The sequence below is a fragment of the Panthera pardus genome, unplaced genomic scaffold (assembly GCF_024362965.1).
Source record: "Panthera pardus isolate Hobbes unplaced genomic scaffold, ASM2436296v1 HiC_scaffold_16, whole genome shotgun sequence".
Classification (NCBI taxonomy): Eukaryota; Metazoa; Chordata; class Mammalia; order Carnivora; family Felidae; genus Panthera; species Panthera pardus.
Genome location: NW_026526721.1, coordinates 4,295,546 through 4,305,511, shown reverse-complemented (window position 1 = coordinate 4,305,511; position 9,966 = coordinate 4,295,546). Strand labels below are relative to the sequence as shown.

Below are 9,966 nucleotides of genomic sequence, written 5' to 3'. Positions count from 1 at the left end.
TATATATATATATAGTTAAATGGTAAATTTTATATTATGTATTCACACACACACACATACACACACATGCACACACACCCCACAACTGCTAAGGGATTTCTAGGAGTGAGACCCCACACTCAACAGCACTGGAAATTATCAACACTATATATTTTGGCTGATCTGACAGGTGGGACATTTATGCTTTAACTCGAGAAACTTTATTAATGAGCTCAGATAGCTTTCCATACACTTACTGGAAATTCGAGTGTTTTGAATTTTGTATTTGATTCTTTTGTACCTTCTCCTGCCTTGGTTGTGGGGACTTTTAAATTCCGTATCGATCTTTCATCCGTCATGCACACCGCCAATATTTTCTGGCAGTTGGGTATCTTCAGTTTGCATGCCGAGAAGATTCCCTTTGGGTTTTGGCGGAAATGACACCGGTGATGGCGGATCGGGGCCAAGTCCCTGCGTTTCCCACCCGCGACTCTCTCGGGTCCCCGGCGCATGTACATTGCCTGCGTTCTGTGGTCAAGTTTGACTCTCTCGTGCACGTCTTACCCTCTTAACATTCCTTGTAGGCGCTTCACGGCTTGGCCCGCAAGGGCCCTGGGTGTCCGTCCCTCGGAGCGGCTGGCGGAGGGGACGTCGATCGCACACTGAGCGGCGGCATGAGTGTGACGTTAGAAACCGTGACAGTCACCCAGCAAAACCTGCCTCGAATATTTCTGGAGCCAAACAAAGGACACAGAAAAACAGCGTCCTGCAACCGACTCACAAGACGACTGAGTAAAATCTAATCGTAGAAAATAAAGCAGCGCTAATGAGGGCTTACCCTGCAAGCAGCTCTCAGACCAACAAGGAAGGAGGCGTGTGAGCCGTCGGCTGGGACAACACGCAGCCGGGAGGTATAAAAGCCGACAGACAGCAGGAGCTCCTCACACACTCACACACACACACACACACACACACACACACACACTCCCTCCTGCAGCCCCACCGCCCCCGCCATGGCCGCGTCCACCCTGTCCGTCTGCTCCAGCGACCTGAGCTATGGCAGCCGCGTCTGCCTGCCCGGATCTTCGGACTCCCGCCCCGACTCCTCCTGGCAGGTGGACGACTGCCCAGAGAGCTGCTGCGAGCCCCCGTGCCGCGCCCCGGCCCCCTGCCTGACCCTCCTGTGCGGCCCCTCCTCCCCCTGCCAGGGAGACTGCTGCACCCCTGCGTGCTGCAAGCCCGTCTGCTGCACCCCTGTGTGCTGCAAGCCCGTGTGCTGCACCCCTGTCTGCTGCACCCCTGTCTGCTGCAAGCCCGTGTGCTGCACCCCTGCGTGCTGCAAGCCCGTCTGCTGCACCCCTGTGTGCTGCGAAGACTCCCCCTGCACAACCTCTTCATGCTGCCAGCCATCCTGCTGCACCTCCTCCCCCTGCCAGGAAGACTGCTGCAAGCCCGTCTGCTGCACCCCTGTGTGCTGCGAGGACTCCCCCTGCTCAGTCCCCTCCTGCTGCCAGCCCAGCCCCTGCTGCAGACCCTCCTCCTGCGTGTCTCTGCTCTGCCGCCCCGTGTGCAGGGCCGCCTGCTGCACCCCTGCCTCCTCCTGCTGCCGCCCAGCCTCCTGTGTGTCCCTGCTCTGCCGCCCCGTGTGCAGGCCCACCTGTTGCACCTCTGTCTGCTGCAAGCCCGTCTGCTGCACCCCTGTGTGCTGCGAGGATTCCCCCTGCTCAGCCCCCTCCTGCTGCCAGCCCAGCCCCTGCTGCAGACCCTCCTCCAGTGTATCCCTGCTCTGCCGCCCCGTGTGCCCCCGCCCCGCCTGCTGCGCCCCGGCCTCCTCCTGCTGCCGCCCGGCCTCCTGCATGTCCCTGCTCTGCCGCCCCGCGTGCCCCCGCCCTGCCTGCTGCTGACCGGCTCCAGCTTCTGCCTCTAGAAGACCTTCTGCCATCTTTGCTCCAGAGCGCAGACGTCCTCTCTCAGGAGCCCCGGAACCGCTCTGGGGGCGCCAGGACACCCCCTGCCCCTCGGTGGACGCACGGCTGCTGCCTTCTGGGGATCCGGACATGCCCGGCTTCCCTTTCTGCAAAGACAGGTCCCTCAACGGGGGGTGGGGGGGGCTGCTGCACCCTGGAACCCTCCCCTGCAGGGCTGGTTGCTCGCATTCCGGGTGACAAAGGCCACTGCTATCATCAATAAAACGTCTGGATCATGAAACAGAGATGGCTGTGTTGTTCCCTCTCCTCTGAGCCCAGAGACCACGCCAAAGTGGGCAGCGTTTGCTCTGCCTGGTGGAAGCAAGCGACAAAGACGCAGCCTCCAAGTCCAAGTTCAAAGCCCCCGAAAGAGGAGATCTGCACGCATACTCCACTTCCCTTCCCACCCCGCGACCCCACCCTCCTCCCGGGGAAGAGCCAGGCCTTCCCCGGGCTGGGCCCGGCACGTGAGTGCGGCTGCAGAAGCCTCGCACCCTGAGTGGGCCTCGGGCCCTGCCCACGCCTGACCCCCTGCCCATGCAGGTTAAAGGTGAGCTGGGGGCAGCACGACCCTACCTGGTGGGAACCCGAGGGCCCAGTAACACCGCGCTGACGCCCTTGGAGAGAGGCGTCCACACGCAGGAACACCTGCCTGCTGGTCTGGGCACGAGGGCTGACGCTCTGAAGCACCAGCAGATTCCCGCGGGCCCCAGGAGGGGTGCAGGGGTCGGTTCAGGCATCACGCATTCTGCTCGAGGTTTCAAGGACTGATTGAGGAGACAGGGAGCAAAACGCTGCCTTGTGAACAAATTCTCAGGACAGTGGAAGAGGACGAGCCTGCAGTCTCAGTGGACCACTAGCACTAGAGAGGGTCAGCGAGCACCGGCCAGACCCACCAGGTCAGCATCAGGCTCCCTATTTGTCCCTTGTGCCAGGGACAGACGGAAGAGGCCCTCGGGAGCAGAACAGCAGAGGCCGGCAGCCGGGAGCGGGAGGTACCTCCTCCCAGAGGCTGGCTGTCCCCACCCCCCTCCCAGGGAAGCAGAGACAGAGCAAAATCCCCAGGGGCCTGTGAAGAGAAAGGGGCTGGATTGTTACCTGCCTTGACTCCTAAATCCCTCAGTTTCCCCACATTTATTCAAAACCTCGTCCATTCGAATTTTAAGAAAAATTCTACCGTCTGCACAGATAGACAGGCAGATAGGATTCCTCACAGCACAGAGTGAGAGACGTGAGGAAGTTCCGCCTCATCGGGAACCAAAAAGAGTGCGGGGCACAGATGTTGACTCACGTGGAAACCGGCAACCCACAACGCACATCGGTGCCAGGATAGTGCATGGGAGGGAGGGGCAGGGCCCCTGCAGGACGTGCCCCCGCCCCCACCCCTGCCCTGTGGCACAAGAACATCCAGGACTTTCTGATGGCTCCCCGGGAAAGTCGGTCACAGCTGCAGAAGGCGTGGCCGGCCACCCTGAAGCCAAGCTGCTCCTGGCTGGGGCGTCTACATGTCCAGCTGGACTGCTCCCAGATGGGGCATCTACACGGTCAGCCAGACTGCTCACAGAGGGGCGTCTACACAGTCAGTAGGACTAGACTGTTCCCAGATGGGGCATCTACATAGCCAGACTGCTCCCAGATAGACATCTACATGGTCAATCAGACTAGACTGCTCACATTCAGGGTATCTACACGGTCAGCCGGACTAGACTGCTCCCAGATGGGGCATCTATATGGTCAGCCAGACTGCTCCCAGATGGGGCGTCTACACAGTCAGCCAGACAGCTCTCAGACAGAAGTCTACACCGTCAGCGGGACGACTCCCAGCTAGAGCGTCTACAGAGTCAGCGGGCGACCGCTGCCCAGGAGAGAACGAGTCGGAGGTGATGGCTGTCGTTACCGTTGGAAGCTTCTTGAACGCCGTTCACGGTGCAGCATGTTCTGGGACCCTCCAGGTCTCGGGGGAGCCCGTCTGTGGGCAACTCCCGACCCCAGACACCCCGTCACCCGTCAGGCCCGAGACCAGGACAGTCGCCCCCTCCGAGGCGTCACTGAGGAGACTGGGAGGGCCTCCCCGCTGCCTGGTGGGTGGGCCCGTGGCCCCGGGGTCCCGGAGGGAGGGTGTGTGCAAGACGAGGGCCTGACGCAACGACTGAACACCAGTGACGGTGAGACAGTGGCTGGCGGTGGGGTCCAAATGGGACCAAGGACGAGGAAGGGCTGCGAATGGCCGGTGCTCTGAGAGCCGCTCCTGAATTTCACATCCTCTATTATCCCGTGACCTCATGATAAGGGAAGTTTCCAGATATGTGTCTGCTGCAGGAAGGACCCCCCCTTGATGGTGTTCCTCTTACACTATTTCTCGGTTCCCAAACAGCTTCCCCCCAGCACCCCGGTGTGCCTCGGCTTCCTTGTGCCGACGACCACGCCCTCTCTGCGCGTCTCCCGCCTGTCCCCGGGATGACACGGGCCCGCCCGGCTACTCCAGGGCGTCTCCGGTTGCGAGACCCTCCGTGTACCCCGTCTGGGAAGCCCCCTCGCCTGTAGGGCTGCAGTCGCTGATTCCGTTCATGGGGACACGGACATCTCTGGGGCCCACGGAAGTAACCCACAAAGCCCTGTGCCCCCGGACGTTTGCAGGAGGAGCTGTACTCTGTATGGAGCGGACAGTTTTAATGGTTAGACCGGGGTGGGCTCGCATAGTAATTGCCGAGCGGGAGACTTTTAACCTCACAAAGTCAGAGGGTCACCCTGGGTCCCGCCCAGAGCTGAGTGAGAACTGACCTCACGTTCAAGGGACACAGGAAGCCCTGGGGGCCCGTCGGGCTGAGCTAGGAGTGCCCACTTGCCCAAGGGGCCGCCTTTGAGTGGTCAGTCCCCTGGGCACAGCCATCTGGTCCCCTGTGGCTTCTCTGCAGAAGGAGCTTTCCAGAAGCCTGGGAGCGAGTCCTGGAGGAAGCAGTTTGAGGAAAGCACTAAGGAGAGACAGCACACGCTCGGGTGGGCTTCACATGCACTCTGGGATTTATTAGAGCTCAGTGTTGGCGGCTGCAGAGGCTGGGCACTTGCACCAGCCAGGGTGGGTGCCGTGTGGACGACCCGGGCTGGGGTCGGGGGACACCAGGGGTGACTCTGTCCGCTTGGTTAGTGGGGATCAGGCGGCTTTGCTGTAAGATGGTCTAGTCAGGTCAGAAGGTCTCAGGTGGACGAGGTCTGCCTGCCGGGAGTTCAGACAGCAGCTACTTCTGGCCCCACGGAGGAGGGGTCCCAGGAGGCCACGGGCTAGCCACAGTTAGGGGTGCCGCAGGGAACAGGCCTGAGGACCAGGGTGGGGCAGGAGGGCCGGCAGCACCCGGAGGACTGGCAGGAGGGGGTCACGCACACAATGGGCTTGCAGCTCACAGGCAGGTACACAACAGGCTTGCAGCTCACGGGCACGCGGCAAGACGTCTGGCAGGAGCTGGGCACATAGCAGGATGCCTGGCAGGAGCTGGGCACGTAGCAGGACGCCTGGCAGGAGCTGGGCACATAGCAGGCTGTCTGGCAGGAGCTGGGCACGTAGCAGGACGCCTGGCAGGAGCTGGGCACGTAGCAGGACGCCTGGCAGGAGCTGGGCACACGGCAGGCCGGCTGGCAGCCAGTGGAGCCGCTGGTGTGGCACATGGCGATGTAGGGCTGGAGTGGAGTCAGGGTGGAAAACGGGGCCGGTCTGGAGCCTCCTTCCCCAGGCAGCTTTTATACCCAGGCTGTGGCGTCCTGGCAACAAGCCACACGGGTGCCCTCCTCCTGGTTGCCTGCTTGTTTTCTTCCTCTTCCTCCTGTGTGCGTCTCTTCCTGGAGGTTCTGCTGGAAGTGACTCAGTTCGGGAAACTCTGTCTCAGCCCCCAGGCTCACTGTGACCCAGCGGCCCTGCGATTTCTGGATTCAGGCCCCAGGTTGGATGGCCAAGGACCGTCAGCAGGGACAGGGGACTCCACATCAGGACGTTCAAGGTCCTCCCCAAGTTTATACACCCTGCCCTCCGTCCACACAAGTACCATCCAAGTCACCAGACCCGGGGCGGGGGGGTGGGGGCGGTGCCCCCGTTTTGATTTGGAAACTCAGTGACCTACAAGGCCTTCCCCCCTGGCCAGGGCCAAGCGGCTGGGCTCCTCATCGGGGAGAGCTGTGGCCACGTTATTGCAAGAATAACAATGAGGGAGTCCCAGCTTTGTGCCGGGTGTTGTGCTAAGCATCTCACGTGGATCGTCTCATAACTGATTAGTTATTGGTCCCTGCCACCATTCGAGGGGCAGGTGTGCCCCACTTACACGGATGTGCAATCAGGTTCGGAAGGATTCCGTGCTGTGTGCGCGTTCTCACTGGGGCGGCCAAGCAGCAGGAATTGGAAGCTGCTGGGTTTCACTCTGGAGTCTGTGGTCCTCACCATCGGGCCAAATCATACTGGGGCTTTGGGGGTTTTCTGAGTTTCTTGGAGCTGTTAGGTAGAATTTTTTTAATAGATCAAACTTGGGTATTTTGTCCATTATTCAAAACATTCTTGTGCTTCAGTATCATTCTCTTCTCCTTCTTGTGTTGAACTTGCTTGTTGTTCGACTTCCCGATATTGTCCCAGGGACCCTCTTCGTTTTTCATAATTCTGTTCTCTCTTCTTCGGATTGGATGATTCCTCCCGACGTGTCTTCAAGTTGACATTGTCCTTCTTCTTCTGTCGGCCCAGGACTGGGATGCCTGGACCCCCAGCTGCACGGTCTGAACCCGTCCGCCCGCACCTAAAGACGAGCATCCACGCCGCACTCGTCCACGCTTCCCGCTGCTCCTGGAGCATGCCCATCCTGCAGCAGTGTCGTTAACACTCCCACGGCTGCCTCTGCTTGCAACACCGCCTCCCGACCCCTCCGCATCTCCCAGGAGCCAGCTCAGCGTCGCCTCCACACAGAGGCCCCCAACCACCCACCAACACCCATTACTCTCTACCTGCTGAGCCTGCTTTCCTTTCTGGGACTCGGCCCTCTCTGTAATTATTTCAGGCGTTGATTTGTACGCACTCATGTATCCATTGCCCCGGAAGGCCCATGAGGCTAGGACATCTCTATAGCCAGCACAAAGTATATGTCTGTTGCACGAACAAATCGATGATTACATAGATGACTATAAGGCAGAAGCTGGTCACCTTTCTATAAATGGAAGACAGTAAATGTTTCAGCCTTGCAGTGACGTGGTCTGTCTCATAACCACTTCACATTACAGCGCAAGCCCTCGACGGCACGTAAGCAAACGAGCATGGCCGTTTCCAATAAAACTTTATTTGCCAAACAAGCAGCAGGCCGCCTTTGTCCCACAGACCTCTGCTCCCCAGTTTGCAGATCCCTACTTTAATGTTTTCCGGTGCAAAATAAAAGCTCAAAACACACTATTGCCCCAAAGCCTCCACTGACGGCAAAAAGGAATAAAGGCTACGGTGCTGAGTCGAACCGGTGGCGCTCTGGGCACAGTATCGGCCTGGAGAAGTAACACGGACCCCAAGTAAAGTCGAACCAGGACGTCCTGTTTACAGAAGAAGAAACTGGCCTCTAAGCTAAACTTAATTTACAGCGGCGCATCACCCGGGGGAGGGCGTCTCAGGACAAGAGGCTGTTGGGGAAACGTGATGGAAAAAGCTATGAGGAAGTCCACAGCTGTGCCTCTGGGCGGCCAGGACGCCCACGGCCCGGTATAAAGGCGGCCCAGGCAAGGAGCCTCCAGACGTCCCCGCCCTCCTCCCTCCCGGACACCGGCCGAGCCCCACGCCAACATGTGCCACACCAGCTGCTCCACGGGCTGCCAGGCTTCCTGCGGCTCCTCCGGCCCCTGCCAGGCGTCCTGCTGTGTGCCCGTGAGCTGCAAGCCCGTGTGCGTGCCCGTGAGCTGCAGACTCGCCGTGTGCGTGCCCGTGAGCTGCAGGCCCGCGTGTGTGCCCTCCTGCCAGTCCTCCGTGTGCGTGCCCGTGAGCTGCAAGCCCGAGTGTGTGCCCTCCTGCCAGTCCTCCACGTGCGTGCCCGTGAGCTGCACACCCACCGTGTGCGTGCCCGTGAGCTGCAAGCCCGAGTGTGTGCCCTCCTGCCAGTCCTCCGTGTGCGTGCCCGTGAGCTGCAAGCCCGAGTGTGTGCCTTCCTGCCAGTCCTCCACGTGCATGCCCGTGAGCTGCACACCCACCGTGTGCGTGCCCGTGAGCTGCAAGCCCGCGTGTGTGCCCTCCTGCCGGCCCTCCTGCCCCACCCTGGTCTGCAGACCCGTGTGCTGTAGCTCCCCGAGCTGCTTCTGACCAGGGGTCTCCTAACACCTGCTCCGGGGGCAGAGGGGGCCCCGCCCATGCCCCTCCGGTGAGGACCAAGTCTTCGCCGGGCCTCCACTTCTCCGCGTGGCAGGTCAAACACTCCCGATGAATCGTCTGAACCCTGGGGCGAGGAGGAGCAGGACGAGCCGGATCCCCCCGTGACCCTGCGTGTCTCCGCCGGGGTCCTTCTCTGTCTCCGGCAGGGAACCCAGCCCCTGTGAGCCCAATAAATCGTGCCTTCCTGAGGCAGCTTGCCCCTGTCTTATTTTCACAGACTTTGAAGTTCTTTCCTCGAGGGCATATACAAACCATAAGTGCGGCCGCCCCTCCTCAAAGAGCCCCCTTTCCAACAGCTCAGCTGGAGGCGAGGGCTCCTCGGAGGCCGCAGGGGGGGGCGGTGCCATCCACACACCCACCACCGAGACTCACCCTGCAGAAGGGGAAGTGCAGGGGTAACCCGCCCCGCTGAACAGGGGCCAGGAATCGGGCCGGGCGCCGGGCCTGAAGTGGTGCCTTCGAGGATCGCTACAACAGGGAGGGCGGGGAAGCTCACACAAACCCACCCCCACTACAAAGGGGAGTCTGACCACCCCGGGGAGGAGCAGCCGGAAGTGAGGAAGCCTCGCCCTCCAAGACCCAGGCCCGCGGGCCTGCTCAGGACTGACCCGGGGCCAGGACAACAGAGCCCTCCTGCCCCCGACTCGGCCTGGCCGGCACGGCCGCGGGAGCAGCAGCGGTCACTGGGGGGAGGCAGGCACGTGGAGGGTCCCCTCCGTGGGCGGGGCACACAGAGGCTGCTGGAGACTTAGGGCGGAGCAAGAACCCTGCGCCTCCAGCCCTCGCCCCACTCACACGGCACTGGAAGCCCAGCACGAAGGAATCCGAAGCCTTAGTACCTTGAAGGTCATCGCAAGAACAGCAAAGCCCAAGCCAAGGTCAACATCTGAGCAGGCTGATCGGAACTTACCCCCCACCACCCTGGTGACCTGACAGGAGAGACTCACCCGTTTCCAGGAAGAAACACTGGGTATGTCCCTTTCAATTAATACAGGATATCTGGTATTCAATCAAACATTTGAAGACATGGAAAAAAGTAAGCAAAAAAGAGCAATCCATTGTCCAGAGACGAAGCAGTCAATAGAACTAGACTCAGGAGTTACTCAGATGTTAAAACCATCAGACAGGAACCTTAAAATAGCTACAATGAGCAAAGTAAGTCAGACAGAGAAAGGTAAATACAGCTGACCCTTGAACAATGTGGGGGTCTGGGGCACTGACCCCTCGCAAGTCAAAAATTCACATATAACTTTTGACGCCCTGAAAACTTAACTCCTAATAGCTTACTATTGACCAGAATCTTTACTGATAACATAGTCTATTAACATATATGTTTCATGTTAACATATTACATGCTATATATTCATAGGATAAAGTAAAATAGAGAAAAGGAAATGTTATTTAAAAATTATAAGGAAGAGAAAATACATTTACAGTATTGTACTGTATTTTTTTTAATCCATGCAGATCAAACCCATGTTCTTCGAGTCAACTGTACTATATGATCTCACGTATATGTGTGGGGGAGAAAAGGGATTCCAGAGGGAGGGGCGGGGGGCAGGTAAGTGAGTGAAGGGGGTCAAAAGCTACAAACTTCCATTTATAAGTTTTAGGGACTGTAATGTACAGCATGGTAACTATAAAAAAAAA

At 59.1% G+C, this 9,966-nt stretch overlaps 3 protein-coding genes across 3 annotated transcripts; 2 read left to right on the top strand and 1 right to left on the bottom strand.

The window, feature by feature from the left end:
• The first annotated feature begins 908 nt into the window (after window positions 1-908).
• LOC128777386 (keratin-associated protein 10-7-like) lies at window positions 909-1,887 on the top strand. Its single transcript, XM_053904193.1, has one exon. It carries the CDS (start codon window positions 993-995, stop codon window positions 1,881-1,883), a length of 891 nt encoding a protein of 296 aa, XP_053760168.1. The 5' UTR covers window positions 909-992; the 3' UTR covers window positions 1,884-1,887.
• A 3,057-nt stretch (window positions 1,888-4,944) lies between these two features.
• LOC109256969 (keratin-associated protein 12-1-like) lies at window positions 4,945-5,664 on the bottom strand. Its single transcript, XM_019432740.2, has one exon. The coding sequence runs from the start codon at window positions 5,604-5,606 to the stop codon at window positions 5,226-5,228; it is 381 nt and encodes a 126-aa protein (XP_019288285.2). The 5' UTR covers window positions 5,607-5,664; the 3' UTR covers window positions 4,945-5,225.
• Window positions 5,665-7,676: 2,012 nt separating this feature from the next.
• On the top strand, window positions 7,677-8,521 carry LOC109258070 (keratin-associated protein 10-1-like). Its single transcript, XM_019434618.2, has one exon. The coding sequence runs from the start codon at window positions 7,738-7,740 to the stop codon at window positions 8,245-8,247; it is 510 nt and encodes a 169-aa protein (XP_019290163.2). The 5' UTR covers window positions 7,677-7,737; the 3' UTR covers window positions 8,248-8,521.
• The last annotated feature ends 1,445 nt before the right edge of the window (window positions 8,522-9,966 follow it).